This window comes from Rhipicephalus sanguineus, chromosome 2 (assembly GCF_013339695.2).
Source record: "Rhipicephalus sanguineus isolate Rsan-2018 chromosome 2, BIME_Rsan_1.4, whole genome shotgun sequence".
In the NCBI taxonomy this organism is placed as follows: domain Eukaryota; kingdom Metazoa; phylum Arthropoda; class Arachnida; order Ixodida; family Ixodidae; genus Rhipicephalus; species Rhipicephalus sanguineus.
In genome coordinates this window covers 39,853,723-39,871,265 of record NC_051177.1, presented here as the reverse complement: position 1 = coordinate 39,871,265, position 17,543 = coordinate 39,853,723, and the positions used below count along the sequence as shown (strand labels likewise).

General features: G+C 48.6%; 1 protein-coding gene across 4 annotated transcripts in view; it reads left to right on the top strand.

Annotated features, from left to right (window-relative positions):
• LOC119382793 (Down syndrome cell adhesion molecule-like protein Dscam2) overlaps window positions 1–17,445 on the top strand; it is a 277,145-nt gene extending 259,700 nt beyond the window's left edge. The window contains exons 20-25 of one of the 4 annotated variants that reach the window (XM_037650646.2): window positions 463–654; window positions 9,417–9,707; window positions 10,713–10,883; window positions 13,614–13,741; window positions 15,234–15,309; window positions 16,476–17,445. In XM_037650646.2, coding sequence (XP_037506574.1) covers window positions 463–654; window positions 9,417–9,707; window positions 10,713–10,883; window positions 13,614–13,741; window positions 15,234–15,309; window positions 16,476–16,516 — 899 coding nt within the window. In that variant the 3' untranslated portion in view covers window positions 16,517–17,445. Of the gene's footprint in view, window positions 1–462; window positions 655–9,416; window positions 9,708–10,712; window positions 10,899–13,574; window positions 13,742–15,233; window positions 15,310–16,475 lie in introns of all 4 variants that reach the window. The other 3 variants (XM_037650644.2, XM_037650645.2, XM_037650643.2) reach the window with 3 other exon arrangements.
• The last annotated feature ends 98 nt before the right edge of the window (window positions 17,446–17,543 follow it).

Genomic DNA, 17,543 nt, shown 5'->3' with positions numbered 1-17,543 from the left:
TTAAAGAACCTCAAATGATCGAAATAATCCAGAGCCCTCCACTGCGGCGTCTCTCATGGCCAGAGTCGCTTTGGGACGTTAAACTCTACAAACCAACAAACTTATCTTCTCAAGCAATTTTCTTACATATCCTTAATTGTTTACGCTTCTTAAGTGTTTTCATTTACACGCAAGAAGGCCATCTTCGATAATGTAGCTGGACTTGTTGATGTGACATGACACAGGGTACAATCGCCGAAGAAAATAAGAGATAAGAGGCTTGCTTACAGGCTCACAGAGGTTACAGCTTAGGGGCTTACAGCGCTCGTGTGTTGTGTCAAGCCTCTTCTCTGTCCTCGTGGTCGACGCATTTACCCTGTCCCATCTTAGAGTCCTCATGCTAGCCTCTTAGATAGACATAGTTACGCAGTGCCCGATCATGGAAGACACTGCTCGTTTCCATGATCTTTTCGTGCGATGCAGGTTACTATGTGCGGCAGAAGGAAGCCGTCACAGGCAGCGAGTGGCACGAGACGCACGTGCCGGGCGACCAGAACTCCCTCACGGTTGACAAGCTCAAGTGCGGCACAAACTACCAGTTCGCCGTGCGGGGATACAACGCGGCCGGTACTGGCGAGAACAGCGACATTGTTACTGCCAAGACAAGCGGTGCCGGTGAGCAGATCATGTCGTCGTATGTTGAATATTTAAAGATATATATCCACTTTTTCGCGTAAACGTATGACAAGCTCCAAGTGGTGGCGAGAAATACGTCTTGACGGAGATACTTGAGGCAATGCCCTTTGGGATTCGCTTCGTGTCACCACGAAGTCGCTGGCGAAGTACAGCCGCATTTTACCATATGGACAGTCTCAGACTGGTCCTGTTATCCATTTGTCTCCAGCGGTCCTTCAGAAACTCCATGCTCACCAGGCAACAATGTAAACTTTATCAACTGCTCCTTATAGATACCTAGGCGGATTGTGGAAAACATATTTGTTATTCGAAACGTCGGCCAGCTTGTCAGAGGGACTTACTCCTACTCAGAGAACCTGTATATCACTTCTTTGACTTATTTTGTTCAGTTAAGTTCCCACAATATGTAACTTCAGTACATTTCGACAGCATGTTTCAGTTGATTTATTGTCTATTATTATTACTTATTTGAAACTTTTTCCTCTCCTGTTAGCAAGTTGCCTTAATTTGATTTGTTTTCTTTTTATTTGTACAGAAGCTATCCCTGCAGCCTAGAGCTGTGGGACCTCCTTCTGTATATTATGTTGTCTAACATTTTCATGACTCCATGAATAAAATTCTTCTTCTTCTTTGTCTTCTTCCTCTTCTGTGTATCCTAGCAGTACTGGACATGTCGCGCTAGCAATCTATGGCCTTGCGTACGTGCCAGCAATAAGGCAACGTTTTGGGCAGCACACATGCGCAAAACGCAACGGGCGGCTTAGGCCAGTTGAGCCCTCGACTAAGGCTCCTCCCATTAGAATAACTTATGTGTCATTAAAGTTTTTCTGTTCTGTTTTATCTGGCCGCCTACGTCTGGGCGCTCTCGTGGTCGGCTCCATAACTTGGTATAGACTAAAATTGGCATAGGAAGGTATGACTGTACGATGAACACGACTGTCTGATCATAACATGAATAACGCAAAAATCCTGGCGCATTCGTCGTGAAACCCTTTCCTCCAATCACGTGTGGCACATACCCGTATACCACAGGCCATGGTATGCGGGTATGCCCCACACGTGACTGAACAGATTATATTTACCCAGGAACGGTGAGAACTAATGCAAAGAATAAAAATCAGATACCAGCAGGAATCGAACCCAGGCATTCTGCGTGGCAGTCAAAATATTCTACGCAAAGCCACGCCAGGTCGCGAAACTACCTTGGTAAAAGATCCTATTGCAACGTCAGTTGTGGTCGCACGCTATCTTACTATATAACGCGGTACTAAACATTACATATATACTCCTAAGTCATCGCACCGTGACGTGCACTGACGACTGTGCTCTAACATGAGTACTGACGCTACGTCAGACTACAAGTTGCCCATTCAACGCCAGTATATATATATATATATATATATATATATATATATATATATATATATATATATATATATATATATATATTGTCACGAATTAGCGGGTTATAAAGCGCGCGCGAGGCCGCTTTCAAACTGCTACGAGACAGAACGGCGCGAATCGCGCGCCCAAGAAGCGCGAAAGACGAAAAAACAAGCATCAAAAGACGCCGGCGCGCCGCATCCTCCTCACCCACTCGAGCCAGACGCCGTAAACACGATCGAACGCCTGGCAAAGCCTGGATCTTTCTAGAAGGAGAGGGTGACGCATCCGCGAGCGATGCCGTCGCGATTCGAACATACGAGAAAGCTCTCGCCCTTTCCCCAGGCTTAGCTGTACTGCACGCAGAAGAAACATCCCGACGCTTCTAGAAACCGGGGAAGAAGGAATAAAAGCGTGCAAACGACGAGGGCCAGTCAGTCAGTGCAGGCAGTGCAGTCAGTGAGAGAATAGAGACAGGAGTGGAGACCGGAGTGAGTCAGTCGGCCCGGTGATGGTGAAGTTACGCTAAGTGTGGCTTCGTTAGCCAAAGAAGACGTGTTTATGATGGTGTGCGGTCAGTCGATCGTCGATTTGGAAGAATCCGATGACGACACCGTGTGAACCGTGACAAGTCACGACGACGGCTGAGCTACGACGATCAACGCTGGAGCTGGCGTGAGTGTTTCCTTGAAGAGAAGCATTCGATTACCGTCCAAGTATTGTGGACTGGATACGCCATTATCTATTCAGGACTGTAACTGTCGTTGAATAGTTGTAATGCATGCGATTGTATTCGTAGCGTGTGATCTGTTTGCTTAGCTCCCGTCGTGTAAACACCATCTGAGTTATATTGTGAAGCTGTAACTGGTACCAGCCGAGTGTGCACGTGTTTGTGTTATTTGTATTGCCTTAACTGAGAATATATTTCGTTTTCGTTTGTGTTGTCGACTCTCGGCTCTGACTCGGTCTTTGGAACACAACCGGCGTTCGCTGGCGCACCAAAGGACCAACCCTAAATTGTCCGCGCTTTCGTGGTGCGTTTTCGGAGGGCCGTGACGCCAGCCCTTAGAATCCGCCCGGCGATTGCCAACCCGATTAACGGGATTAGTGACAATTATTCTGGCGTCCGCGACACAGGACCTTTTTGGTGCAAAGTGTGTCCAAAGTAGGGAGAAAGAGCCTTGAGACGTTGATAGTGCTTGCGAACGATTTTGAGTGTTGCACCGCGTTCTCGTTAACCTGTGTGCAGAGAGTGGTTTGTATTCGAAGTTAGGCAGAGGTTTGTGCACGCGGCTAGGTTATCGTTGACGGGCATCATGGATCTTGAGAAGTTAGTTGCCCTTGGTGAGAAGATGGGTTTGTCTGGGGCCGAACTACGAAAGTGGGTCAGCCAAAAGGAAAAAGAAGAGAGAGAAAGAGCTAAAGAAGAAAGAGAGATGAAGGAACAACAGCTGAAAGCAGAGCTTGAACGAGAGAGGTTGGCGGCTGAGAGGGCCAAAGAAGAAAGAGAACAACAATTGAAACTGGAGCTGGAGAGAGAGAGGCTAGCAGCTGAGAGGGAGAAAGAAGAAAGAGAGGCGCAGATGGCTGAGAGAGAAAGGCAACGGCAGCACGAATTGGAACTCGAGCGGCTCCGTTTGCAGCAGCGCACAGAGACTTCCGTCCAGGCTAGAGCCGAGAGCAGTGAAAGGGAAGATCATAGCTTCCGTTTGAACCCAAGCAAACTGCTTGTGGCGTTTGATGAAAGGAAAGATGACCTTGATGCATACCTGCACAGGTTTGAGACGATAGCTAGAAGCCAAAATTGGCCGGAGCAGCAATGGGCAACAGCTTTGAGCACTTGCTTGAGTGGCGAAGCGCTCAGTGTGTACGGTAGGCTGACACCTACCGATGCAGCTAATTACACGAAAGTAAAAGCTGCTTTGCTGAAGCGATTTCGATTCACCGTGGAAGGCTTCCGAGATCGGTTCCGTACGGGAAGGCCAGCTGATGGCGAGACGGCAACGCAGTATGCTGCGCGGCTCAGCCATTATTTTGACAGGTGGATCGAACTTTCAGAGACGGCACAGGAGTACGGTGAGCTTAGAGAGCTTCTAATCAGAGAGCAATTTCTCACCAGTTGCCACCCGAGCCTGTCGCTGTATCTGAAAGAGAGGAAAGCTAAATCGCTTGACGACATGCTTGAGTTGGCCGATCAATTCTTGGAAGCGCAAGGTGGCACGAATCTGGCCAAAGTAAAAAAGGAGGTTCCTACAGATTCGAAGAAATCGGCACCCGAAGAAAAGAAGAATTCTCAGGATGGCGCTGCGAGATGTTACTTGTGTAACCGACTGGGCCATCGCGCTAACAGTTGTCGGACCAACTTTTCACGTCCCGGTGTGGCGAAATGTTTTAAATGCGGGCGAACGGGACACAAAGCCGACGCGTGCCGCAGCGGGGGAAAGGAGATTCCCCAGGTATCTTGTGTGTATACGCTGCCAGAAGGGTGTGAAGGGGTCAACAGTGACCAGTTTGTCGAGCCAAGAAGCGGGAGGGAAATTCCAGTTGCCAATGCCGTCATGACTTCGTACTCGGGAACCTTGGTTAAAGGATCGCCCGTGCTTGCCGGAAGAATGGCGGGAAAGCGTATAACGGTTCTAAGAGATACTGGATGTACCACAGTGATCGTGCGAAAGGAATTGGTCCGAGACAATGAGTTCACAGGCAAGACCAAACCAGTTCGCCTGATTGATCATTCGATTCGAATGCTTCCCGAAGCCAAGATTGAGGTTGAGACACCTTACCTCAGCGGGAGAGTTACTGCCCTGTGCATGGACAATCCATTGTACGACCTAACCGTGGGAAACGTCGAGGGAGCCCGATCAGCAGATCACCCTGAACCTCTGAAAGAGGAATTGAATATCGATCCACCGTCGATCGAGGAACCCCACGACGAAACGGTCAAGGTCGAAGAGAATACCGCGGCAGTTGTAACCCGAGCTCAATCTAAAGCCCAGTCAGGGCCATTCCAGCCTCTTCTCACGCCCCATTCCGAGGAAGATCCGGCCCAGAATTACGCTGAGGAACAAAAGCAAGACGGGTCCTTAAAAATGTGCTACGCACAAATTGGAAAGGATTTGAAATGCCGTAACAGTAATTGCGCGATAGAGTTCAAGCAAGACGGTGGCCTACTCTACAGGTATTATACGGAGAAAAATGGACGACAGATACGACAACTTGTGGTGCCAAAGAACCGCCGGGAAACTGTGATGAAGCTGGCACACGATGGAATTATGGCTGGACACTTGGGAGCCGAGAAAACTAGGGACCGGATTCAAGAAGAATTCTTCTGGCCCGGAGTCACAGCCGACGTGAAACGCTTCGTGGCTTCATGCGATATTTGCCAACGAACAGTGCCGAAAGGAAGGGTGCCACATGTTTTCCTTGGCAAATCGCCTGTGATCGACACACCCTTCAAGCGAGTAGCCATTGATATAGTAGGCCCTATCCACCCACCATCCGGACGAGGGAACCGCTATATCTTGACACTCATGGATTGCGCCACACGCTACCCAGACGCCGTGGCACTGCCGAGCATAGAGACGGAACGAGTAGCAGAGGCTCTAGTCGAAATGTTCTCCCGTGTCGGCGTACCGAGAGAAATCCTCAGTGATAGGGGTACCAACTTTACGTCGGAGCTAATGAAGGAAGTGGCACGCCTTCTGTCAGTGCGGCAGCTTCATACCACCCCCTATCACCCGATGGCCAACGGAATGGTAGAAAAATTTAATGGCGCACTAAAAATGATGCTGAAGCGAATGTGTGCGGAAAAACCGAAAAACTGGGATCGATTTCTAGGTCCGTTGCTATTTGCATATAGGGAAGTACCGCAAGCGAGCCTCGGTTTCTCACCGTTTGAACTACTATACGGGCGACATGTCCGAGGACCTCTGGCGATCCTAAAAGAAGTATGGACAAACCAAGAGCTGGATGACGACCTGAAGACAACCTACCAGTACGTATTGGATTTGCGAAATCGCTTGGAAGAAACGTGTCGTCTAGCTCACGAAGAACTTCGAAAGGCGGGAGCACGGTATGCTAAAAACTACAATCGGAAGGCAAAGGATCGAACATTCAAACCAGGAGATAAAGTCCTCATCTTGCTCCCGACCGACAACAACAAGCTCTTGTTGCATTGGAAGGGACCGTTCGAAGTCCAGGCGACCGTTGGAGACCTCGATTACGCCGTAAGGACACCGAGCGGGTCGAGGATTTTCCACGCCAACCTACTGAAACGGTACGCAGAGCGAGAAGCGAACCAAGACACACCCAATCAATGCCAAGCCATTGTAGGCGTCATCGACACGGGTGAAGAGCAAGAGATTCCCGTCCCGGAATTCGTGAAAACAGAAGGGATCGAGGATGTTAAAATCTCCCCCAAGTTGACTGTCCAACAAAAGGAGGAGTTGGAGGAAACCATGTCAGCGTACTCCCGAATATTTTCCAACGTCCCGGGCAAGACAGACTGGGTAGAGTGCCACCTCGAACTCACGACGGACACCCCGGTTCACGTCAAACAATACCCGTTACCATTTGCTACGTCGAAGGACATAGAGGCCGAGGTGCAGCAAATGAAGGCTCTTGACATAATCGAAGTCTCAAAGTCGCCCTATAATTCCCCAGTGTTGCTCGTGGACAAACCGGACAAAACCAAGCGTTTCGTGGTTGATTTCCGGCGCCTGAATAACGTCGTAATCGCAGACTCAGAACCCATGCCCAGGGCGGACGCCGTTTTTGCCAGTGCCGCGAACAAGAATTATTTCTCTAAGCTGGATTTCGTAAGGGATACTGGCAAATCCCGCTTTCCCAACAATCCAAACCCAAGACTGCTTTTTCAACGAAGTCCGGCCTATACCAGTTTCGCTACATGCCCTTCGGCATCAAAACGGCACCCGCCGTTTTCGCCCGGCTGATGCGACTAATTACCGAGGGAATACCCGGCGTCGAGCACTACTACGATGACGTGCTCATAACAAGCGCAACCTGGGAGGAACACCTGTCGTCCCTGAGACAGCTCTTCGTCCGAATTGAAGCAGCAGGATTGGCAGTGAGACCAAGCAAGTGCGAATTCGGAGCGGACGAGATTGATTTCCTTGGACACCGCATTGGGCAAAACAAACTTGCGCCACTTGGGAAAACCCTCAGCAAAATCCAAGCCGCACCCGCACCGAAGACGAAGCGGCAGGTACGAGCCTTCCTTGGGTTAACCAGTTACTACCGGGAGTTTATTCCAAATTATGCCGAGATCAGCAGCCCACTCACAGACCTGACCAAGAAGGGCGAAAACAACGTTGTCAAATGGACCGCGACACACGAGGAGGCGTTTACTAAGCTCAAGCAATGCATTTCGAGCCCCCAGTGCTTCGCCTCCCCGACCTATCGAAGGAATTCGTACTACGCACCGACGCTTCCGACACCAGCCTCGGCGCGGTACTCATGCAGTCGCATGAGGGAACTCTCCACCCTATAGCCTATGCCAGCCGCAAATTACTTCCCCGAGAAGCCTCCTATAGCACCATAGAAAGGGAATGCCTCGCTTTGGTCTGGGGGATCCAGAAATTTAATATGTACCTATACGGGGTGCCCTTCTTGGTACAGACAGACCACCAGCCGCTCCGTTACATCAAGCAAGCTAAACAACTTAACAGCAGGGTTTTGAGGTGGAGTTTGCTTCTCCAGGAGTATCAGTTCAGAGTCGAACATATCAAGGGAAGCGAGAACGTCGGAGCCGATTACCTTAGCCGAATTTGAATTTGAAAGTGTTTGAAGTGTTTTGAGTTTGAAAATGTTTGAAGTGTTATTATTCCCTGTGTCAAGTGTGTATGGCTAGTGAGCCGAAGTGTTACTTGCGTTATTTTATGTGTACAATGCTATTGATATAATTGTATATGCATTATAATTGCAGAGCTTTGTGCGTTCGCATTGTTTATATGAAAGCTATGTTGGTGTTTGTACTTATGTACTTGTGTTTATCTTTCATATGTTGTGACATTGAAATGCCCTGGAATTGTATTAAGAGTTCTATTATGAATGTGACGCGCATTGTGTATGGACTGAGTTATGGACTCTGTATGTGGGACATTTTTGGATGTGTATGTGCGCGCTAATTTGTGTTGTTTGAATATTATGTGATAATATTCTTGAAGTGGGGGGCAGTGTCACGAATTAGCGGGTTATAAAGCGCGCGCGAGGCCGCTTTCAAACTGCTACGAGACAGAACGGCGCGAATCGCGCGCCCAAGAAGCGCGAAAGACGAAAAAACAAGCATCAAAAGACGCCGGCGCGCCGCATCCTCCTCACCCACTCGAGCCAGACGCCGTAAACACGATCGAACGCCTGGCAAAGCCTGGATCTTTCTAGAAGGAGAGGGTGACGCATCCGCGAGCGATGCCGTCGCGATTCGAACATACGAGAAAGCTCTCGCCCTTCCCCAGGCTTAGCTGTACTGCACGCAGAAGAAACATCCCGACGCTTCTAGAAACCGGGGAAGAAGGAATAAAAGCGTGCAAACGACGAGGGCCAGTCAGTCAGTGCAGGCAGTGCAGTCAGTGAGAGAATAGAGACAGGAGTGGAGACCGGAGTGAGTCAGTCGGCCCGGTGATGGTGAAGTTACGCTAAGTGTGGCTTCGTTAGCCAAAGAAGACGTGTTTATGATGGTGTGCGGTCAGTCGATCGTCGATTTGGAAGAATCCGATGACGACACCGTGTGAACCGTGACAAGTCACGACGACGGTTGAGCTACGACGATCAACGCTGGAGCTGGCGTGAGTGTTTCCTTGAAGAGAAGCATTCGATTACCGTCCAAGTATTGTGGACTGGATACGCCATTATCTATTCAGGACTGTAACTGTCGTTGAATAGTTGTAATGCATGCGATTGTATTCGTAGCGTGTGATCTGTTTGCTTAGCTCCCGTCGTGTAAACACCATCTGAGTTATATTGTGAAGCTGTAACTGGTACCAGCCGAGTGTGCACGTGTTTGTGTTATTTGTATTGCCTTAACTGAGAATATATTTCGTTTTCGTTTGTGTTGTCGACTCTCGGCTCTGACTCGGTCTTTGGAACACAACCGGCGTTCGCTGGCGCACCAAAGGACCAACCCTAAATTGTCCGCGCTTTCGTGGTGCGTTTTCGGAGGGCCGTATATATATATATATATATATATATATATATATATATATATATATATATATATATATATATATATATATATATATATGCAGCATAGACAGCTACTCGCTGACTGCTTCTGCATGAATCCGATTCTCACAATGCGTGGGATCTGCGGAATTTTTCGGTCGTCTCCTCTGCGCGTGCAGCGCCGGTGGCTCCCGATCGTCAGTCGCTGGTGCAGACCAACGTGAGCTCGGCCGTGGTTCTGCTGGGCGCGTGGCACAGCGGCGGCTGCCCCATCCACCAGTTCACGGTCAAGTACCGGCGCCGACAGGACGCCGACTGGACTACACTACAGGCAACCAGGCCTCGTGACGCGCGCCTCGAGATCCCGGGTCTCACGCCGGCCACCTGGTACACGCTCCAGATGACGGCGCACAACAGCGCAGGTGTCACCGAAGCCGAGTACGCGTTCGCCACACTCTCCAAGTACGGGGGTGAGCTTCCAAATTTCATATCCATGATCAGCGGTTATTCATGGTGTCTTTACGGACGCATTAAAGATATGGTTATGAAAACCTGGCTTTTGTATAGGGCATAGTGCTTAAAAAGAAAAATGTTGCAGTTTCGCACGAATGGCAGGGCAGTGATAACGAAAGAGAGAGAGGTAGAGGAAAGACAGCAAGGTTAACCAGGGTAAATCTCCGGTTGGCTACCCTGTACTCTGGAAGGGAAAAGAGAGTGCGAAAGAAGGAAAGACGAGGAGAGAGTCTGTAACTACACTACAGTTATAACGAAGTATTAAATAATTAGGCGAAGTAACTACACTACACTGCCCCACCATTAGTAGGACGACACTACAGAGATAACGACGTATTAAATAATTAGACGAGGTAAGGTTCCTGGCTTTATAGCTCCCCACCTCCACTCCGTACAAACTGCGTCGAACATTCACGCAATAACTGAACAAGCACGATGTATGATCTCACTCGGTTACAACGCTGGCGTGATAAGCATCACAAGAAGAGGGAAACGCGCATGCTCTCATTGGTGCAGGGAACAGATATAACCAGTGCCGCTCACTTCACCATTTCAATTGCGTCGTCCTGTCTTCACTTTCGCCGTCCGTGTCCTTCTTGGTTCGCTGCAGGTTTCGCCGTGTATCACCGCCAACAAACCTATTCTAACATCATTTTCAAGTAGCGAAAGACTATGTCTTTCTCACCGGTATATGTCGCTGAGGATGCGAATTGCGCTCTAGTAAAGCGTCGGCGTCTACACGAGCGAGCCATCTACACGCACACACTTAGTGACGCAGGTACTTATGTTGAATCATACAAGGGCCTACAGTAGTATTCTTTAGGTGGCGTCGCACCGCGGCAACTCCCTGAACTAAGGCGGACCAACGGGTCTCATTGAGAAGCGAGCGTTTGCACTGGCATTTAAAATTTTTAAGTAGAGGAGGTATACATAATGATTTACCTGTCTCACTGTGCGTGCAGCGGCAGACCAGGTGACGCCCCGGACGGAGGTGCATCGCGAGACGTCGTCGGTGGTGTCCGACGCGACCGTGGTGGTTCCGGTGGTTGTCTCGCTGGTCATTGTGCTGGTCCTCCTGGTCATCGTGTGCATGGTCATCCGCAGGAAGCATTCCTCCGGCAGTTCCCAGAGTGGTACGTACGCCAACGGTAAGCGTCACGAGCGCAGCGTGCGCGTGCAGATACGCAGTTCCCGAAGATCCGCCGGCGGCATGCGCATTCTTTTGAAAATAGAGCGTTGTCGAACTTCTATATATATCGAATGACGGACGTCGTGTATCGAATAACTTCCTGAAAAAATATTTACGCTAAGCTTTGGAAAGGATTACTGGTAATACAGTTATTCCAAACAAGGTCAAGAGTTCGCTATAAGGTACAAGTGCTCACAGAATTATTCGGAACGCCGGACATGCATGCACTAGTCGGAAGAGCGCGCCGATTGGAAAAATTGTGCCGTGGTCTGCGCGTGCGCGGCATCCCCAGCGAGCAAGTGCATCTAGAATGGCATTGCATTCAAATAACCTAAAAAAAAGAAAAAAAGAATGCGGCAAAAGGCTAGCTTTGGATGCTTTTTAGAGCTAAGCCAAAGGCCGGGCTTTGCCAGCGCTATTCACATTCGCGCGCCCTAAGTATACTGCACAGTCAGCATAGTGATATCGAAAAGATAAATGGCGCCAGACGGAACCAAAGATAAAGCACTCGAACTCGCACGCACGAGCGCGCATACTCTAACGCACATGCCAGATCTCGTCGCAGACCCCATCCGTCCAGTCCCCGCTGTGAACTTAGAGGGGCCCTGCAACACTTTTGTAAGGAACCGTCGAGTGGGTTCATTAAGGGAGTTTACTGTCTCACGAATCGACCGCCGCAAAAATTTTTAGAATCCGCCAAGTACGAGCGAAGTTAGATATTTGTCGTACGCTGTATTTGCTTTCTTTCTTCTCTCGCCGCCACAAGCGCGCTGAAAGCTAAGCAGGGAGGGATGGCACGGGGTAAAGAAGCTACGTCACGCGCACGTCATAACCTAGAGCATTTTCTTCTTCTTTTTTTTTTTTTCGAACGCGTGGCTTACTTTCAGTGTGATCGCGAGCACGCTCGCGGGCACGTGGTGGCATCCCGCGGCGACCACATGTAACTATGCAGCTCACGATGCTCAAGTTATCCAATGGCCGTGAATTTGAGTAAATGGCGCGGCCATTTGGGTACATAGCATCATTTGTAGAAAGAAGAGGGAACAATTTCTAGCCGACTGAGAAATAATTGTAAGTTCCAGGCCGCGTGCTGCGCTATATTGTTTGGCTCGTGTGTTCTCCGTAGCCTCGACTACCGTTCGGCAGCGTCTTCCGACCATGCTGAAAAAATCTTGCAGGGCCCCTTTAAAGCAAGCCTTTTGGCGCAAGGCTACGCCACTCCGGATCATGGTTATTGTGCAAAGCGAGTCTTGCTTGCTAGGGATACCGCGCACGCGCAGACCACGACTGTATTAAGGAGAAAGCCTTAGATGCCTCATCAAACGCGAATTGACCGTTCGCGTCGACCATCGTCCCGCGGCGTCGATGTCAACACAAGTGCTGCAAAAAATACATCACGCGGTGAAGTCACCATATGACGTCGCAGATCAATATTTGTGTCTTCACCACATCATCATGACGTCACGTGACGTGAAATGATGACGTCATCACATGACATAGTCGCTTGGTCAAATGTATGCCGATCACGGAGGCAGTGCTAAACCAAGTGAAGTGCAGAAAGCTTGCAATGCCTCTGATCCTGGAGGCAGTGCGAAACCACGTTAAGTGCAGAAGGCTTCAGGAGGGGTGTGGAGGAGGACCAATACATTGACTGAGAAAAAGAAGAAAATGGCTTTCGCCTTCGAGTCATCCTAGGTGAATCCATAAGGGACACTGCGAGTTTTTGTTCCGCAGGCGTGCTCTGTCTTCGAGTAGGCGCCTGTCCGGTGTTGCGATTCACTTGGTGATCAAAGTGATCTGTAATGTGTCGCTCAGTGCATCGTGCGGCACGCGTTCCCCCTATCTCTCGGTGCCGCTCAGTGTTGGAGCAATTAGATTAAACCGCTAGCCCTGTCTACGATTTCTGCCACAGTTAAGCTGTTGCTGTGATAGGGGACCGTGCAGGTCCATAAATCTATCAAGCGATAAAAGACTGAAGACAGCAAAAATACTAGATAAAAGAATAAGGTGTTGTCAGTAGGTTATCTAAATGTTCCAAGAGGAATATTAAGTTCAGTTGTATTAGTGAAATACGCTTGTGCCACAGCAAAAATTCTCGAACTCGTGACACAATAAAAATTGCACAATAACTTCTTTTCTTGAGCGGGTTGGTGCTTGCCTAATGACGTAATTTGAAGCGCAAGTTACGCCTTAAACATTTATTCTTACAGCGTCCGCACGAGCTTTTGATAATTCTTTACAGGCAAAAAATGACTACATTTTATTCAATAAGCCACTGAACGCTCGTCACTAAACTGTCCACAGGTGTTTCTGCATCAGAAAAAAGAAACCATCCATATACGGTAAAGTAATTTTACAATCATTACTTCACATTGACACAGCGGCAGCCAAGGTTTGGGCACGGAATTAAAGAAAATGAAACTATGGTTTTTCTTCTACCTATTTATAAAAACTATTTTCCGGCTACGTTAATAACATTAGCTCTTCAGAAAGCTACTTCAGCGGTCGTAAGAGATTTTACATTGCATTTTAGTGTCCCTATGTGAGAAATGCATTGTTTAAAGTGTAATGAGCTTAAAAGCTACATAGAAATGGACAGACCGTTGACTTCGCTCGGTGATGGGCATCCTTGCAGGTAGCTCGCTTTACGGCACCCGAAAGAATGGCATGCAAGAGGCCATGCAGATGAGCGACCTGGAAGGCAAAGTGGGCAAGGAATGCTCCAGCAGTGCCTTCTTCCCGGCGCCTTACGCTACCACGCAACTCGGCACCAGGGGCCCAGAGAAGAGAACAGACCACATGGTGAGAGGCGTTTCTCCTATCCACTCGGCTTACGTACTACATACGCGCCGCAGCCCCGCGGCTTCGAAGTGAACTCGTGAACGACAGTGACTCGCGCCCCTTGCATAGCCTGAACGTAAAGTTGACTTCTCCGCAATATGTGTTTTTATGAGGAAAAGCGCACTTGTGCGATTCCCTGCGAGTGAGTTAGCACGGAAAAGCCTCTTTGTCGCGTCAGTTCCATTTTTTCTTGTTTTTTTTTTCCTTTTTTAGATGCGAAGCTCGGGGCTGTATCCGTCCGCGCTCCACTGCGCATGCGCCTACTCTCTTTCCTCTACTCTCCTACGCTCCCTCCCTCTCGCGCGCCTCATTCTCTCCTGCGCTACACCGCGATGAGCGCCAGCGCATGCGCGTACCCTCCCCCTCTCTCTCCTCTCCTACGCTCCCCCCCTTTCGCGCACCTGTCGACCGCGTTCCCCGCTCGCCCTGTGAGAATTAACGGCCAGGCTAGTGGAAAGACACGACGCGCGTAGCGTTCCTCTTCGCGTTCCACGACGCTTTGAATGGGTGGATGCAGCTTACTGCGCGGGACTTCGCCCCAGCTTATGAACCTGGCGAGCCAGCTCCTAAAAAAATTTACACCATCTTCCGCTCAAGCGAACCATCTCCCCGCTGCTTCGCATTCACACATGGTTCCCTTTAGCGGGAGATGGTGCAATTTTTTTTTCGGGCTGTTTCGGGTTGGCGAAACATGGGAGAGGCATTTGTCCCGCAGTGGGCGTAGTCAGGCGAATAATGGTGATGAATATTTGATGCGTCATAACTAAAATAATTGAGTATTAGTCTCAATATCCGGATAAAAGTTCAATGCCAGCTGGCGTGTCTGTTGGTAACGGTGGTTACCATTTTCATGGTATACCGTACGAGCTAACTTGCTCGAAGGGAATCGCAGAAGCGGGCTTTTTCTCACGGAGACGTCTATTGCGGAGAATTCATCTTTACGTTAAGGCTATGCAAGGAACGAGTATCACTCTCTTTCACGAGTATGGCTTCGAAGCTGCGTTGCTGGGGAGGGTATCAAACATTAGCTGCTGTTCTTGTCAATAGTGTTAAAGCTACTGCATGTAAAATGGCCCTGTCGTGGCTGCGTTTACTGCTACCAACCTATACTTTGGACATACAAGTTAAGTCTGTTCGAGCGTATGCTTCACGACGCAGCATGACCTGCACGCACCGTAGCTACTCGTGATTAGTATCGAGTAGAAACATGGTGTAACAAATTGAAAGAAAGCATCAACGGTTCCGCACTTAACGCAGGACGACGCGACTCTAAACAGGCGAAAATGTATCTGCATACAACGTTTTCTAAACAAATTCGCGTCAATCGAATGGGCCTTAAATAAATTTTGTAGACGCTTAGCCATAAAACAGGTTTGTGTTGAGCGTCAGCATTTGTAGCACAGCCTCTTGACTTTCCTTGTCGTGTAAATTTGTTTTTTTTTTTTTATTTTAGGACGAGCCTCTATACGCCACTGTAAAACGAACGCCACGGCCGCCACGGTCTGACGGCCACATATACCAGTGTCCAGGTGACGTGTTTACATGTATACCCGCGCCTATTGTAAAACCATGTATGTACTATAAAAAAAGGGGGGGGGGAGTCCCAGAAGCTCATTACAAAGCCTCATACGTGAACACGAGGTGTCGCTGGAGCCAACGCTACGATAAGCCGTCTTGCTTCCTTCTAGGAAGCAGGTAAGACCGCTTGAAGAAGGCAAGATCGCTTGTTGAACCGTTGACTGCAGTAACACCCTGTGTTCAAGAATTTTTCATCAGGACTCTGCTAAGGAAATGCATGATTACGCACGTGAAATGTTATAGTTCACAAATTATTTCGTTATTAATCGATAGCCAACCGCTTCTCGTTGCTTGTCCTGTTAACAACGTTGCTAAGCAAGTTCACTGGCCATATAATATTCATGTGGAATAATTTAATAGGGAGGTCGTCTGGTAACACGCCTTTATTAACAGCGAAGCTCTTATAGCTCACCCTAAAATCTGCATGGTCACCGGAAAACTACCGTCATCATGAACGGGTATGTACTACAGAAGTTGAGCAAATCTCACTACTCACCACTGGTCCACTAGAAATGAAGACCATCCGAAGGCGAGCGGCTAGCAGGGCACGTCATAACCCTGTATAGCCCTGTATAGCAAGGGGGTGGGATGAAGAAATGAGGGAGAGGAGGACGAATGCGAGGGTGAGGAGGAGGTAAATTGGGAGAGGACAGAGTAAAACATACCACAGAAAGAATGAGAAAGAGAGAAACAGAGAGAACGAAAGGCAGAGAGAAAAAGATGGAGAGAAAGAGAGAGAATCAAAGAAAGACAGAGAAAGATGCAGACGGCGAAGAAAGAGATGGAAAGAGGAAGCGAGAAAAACTATCAGAGGTAGAGAGAAAGAAATGGAAGATAGAGGAATAAACGAAGAAAGACGGAGAAAGAGGCAAACAAAAAGAGATGTGGGTGCGGAGTAGGAGGAGGGGAACGCCACCACCTCCACTGCTACCTCAGTCTTCACACTAGTGCAGAGCTGCCCCACTTTTTTTCTTGGCAAGATCGTATTGCATTTATTTATTTATTTATTTATTTATTTATTTATTTATTTATTTATTTATTTATTTATTTATTTATTTATTTATACCTTGTTAACTATTCCTAACGCCTCAATGCCTCGTTCTTCTCATGTTTGCAGCACTAGCAAGAAATGGAAGGCCGGCGGCCAGGGTCACCTGAAACAGGTCTAGTCTTTCATAAGGTGCGGGAAACAAATTCTCAGGTGCAGGGTGGACACTGTGCCGTGCTTTCAAAAACATAACTGAAACGCGGACGTGATTACTTCGTATTAGTGTGTGCGTCTATGGCGACAACCGACAACACAAGAATGGGAGGACTTCGAAGCAACAACAACGGTCGATTCAACAGAGTGGCCGCTGGCATACTGGGGACCTACGCTTCAATCATCTACAAGCGGCAGGCTGGCTACAGCCCTTTCAAAGTATGCTGGTGCGGTTTGTACATATGGACACACTGGACATTGTGCGTACGACCTCGTTGGAGACGTGCTGTCGACGATCGAGAACCACAAAAGCGCCTTTGATCGCGCCGCCTTGTACAAAAAAGATGGACCGAAGTATGCGTGTGTGTATGCGTGCGCGTGGACGTGACAATACACCCATCGAGGAACTGCGCGACAGACATGGGCTGACATCATGTTGCGTCACTTCTGTTTCCGTTTTATTTTATCTCTTTTTTTCTTCAGTGGAGTTCGTCAGCTTGGCGCATTTTACCTCTAAGCACATACGACTGCGACAATGTCCTTAAATTGAAGCTTGTTGCTTGAGTGATGTTGCAGGCTCTATCGCAGACAGATGTGGGTGCGACTGTGCACTCTTTCGGCGAAATGGTTAATCCTACAACAATGACGGAATTCCGTACGATCCAGATTAACACCCTGTTTAAGCAACTGCCCTATAACAGCCAAGTCGATCGAGATCTGAAATATGATCTAACGACCTGCACCAATGTCTAAATTTTAAGCTTGAAATTAAGTTCCAACACAATGATCAGAATCGTAATTATAGTCCTTTTTTTAGTGTGTTTTTTTCTTCTGTGTACTTCGGCTGCTTCCCTACAGGACAGGTGGCGTACATCCACATGGGCGTCGGAAGAATTTCTTTTTTTTTTTTGGGGGGGGGGGGGGGGGCGAACCCATGTTGCATCGCAGCTTGGGGAGGGGGAACGCTGGTGTAGCTTGTGGAAG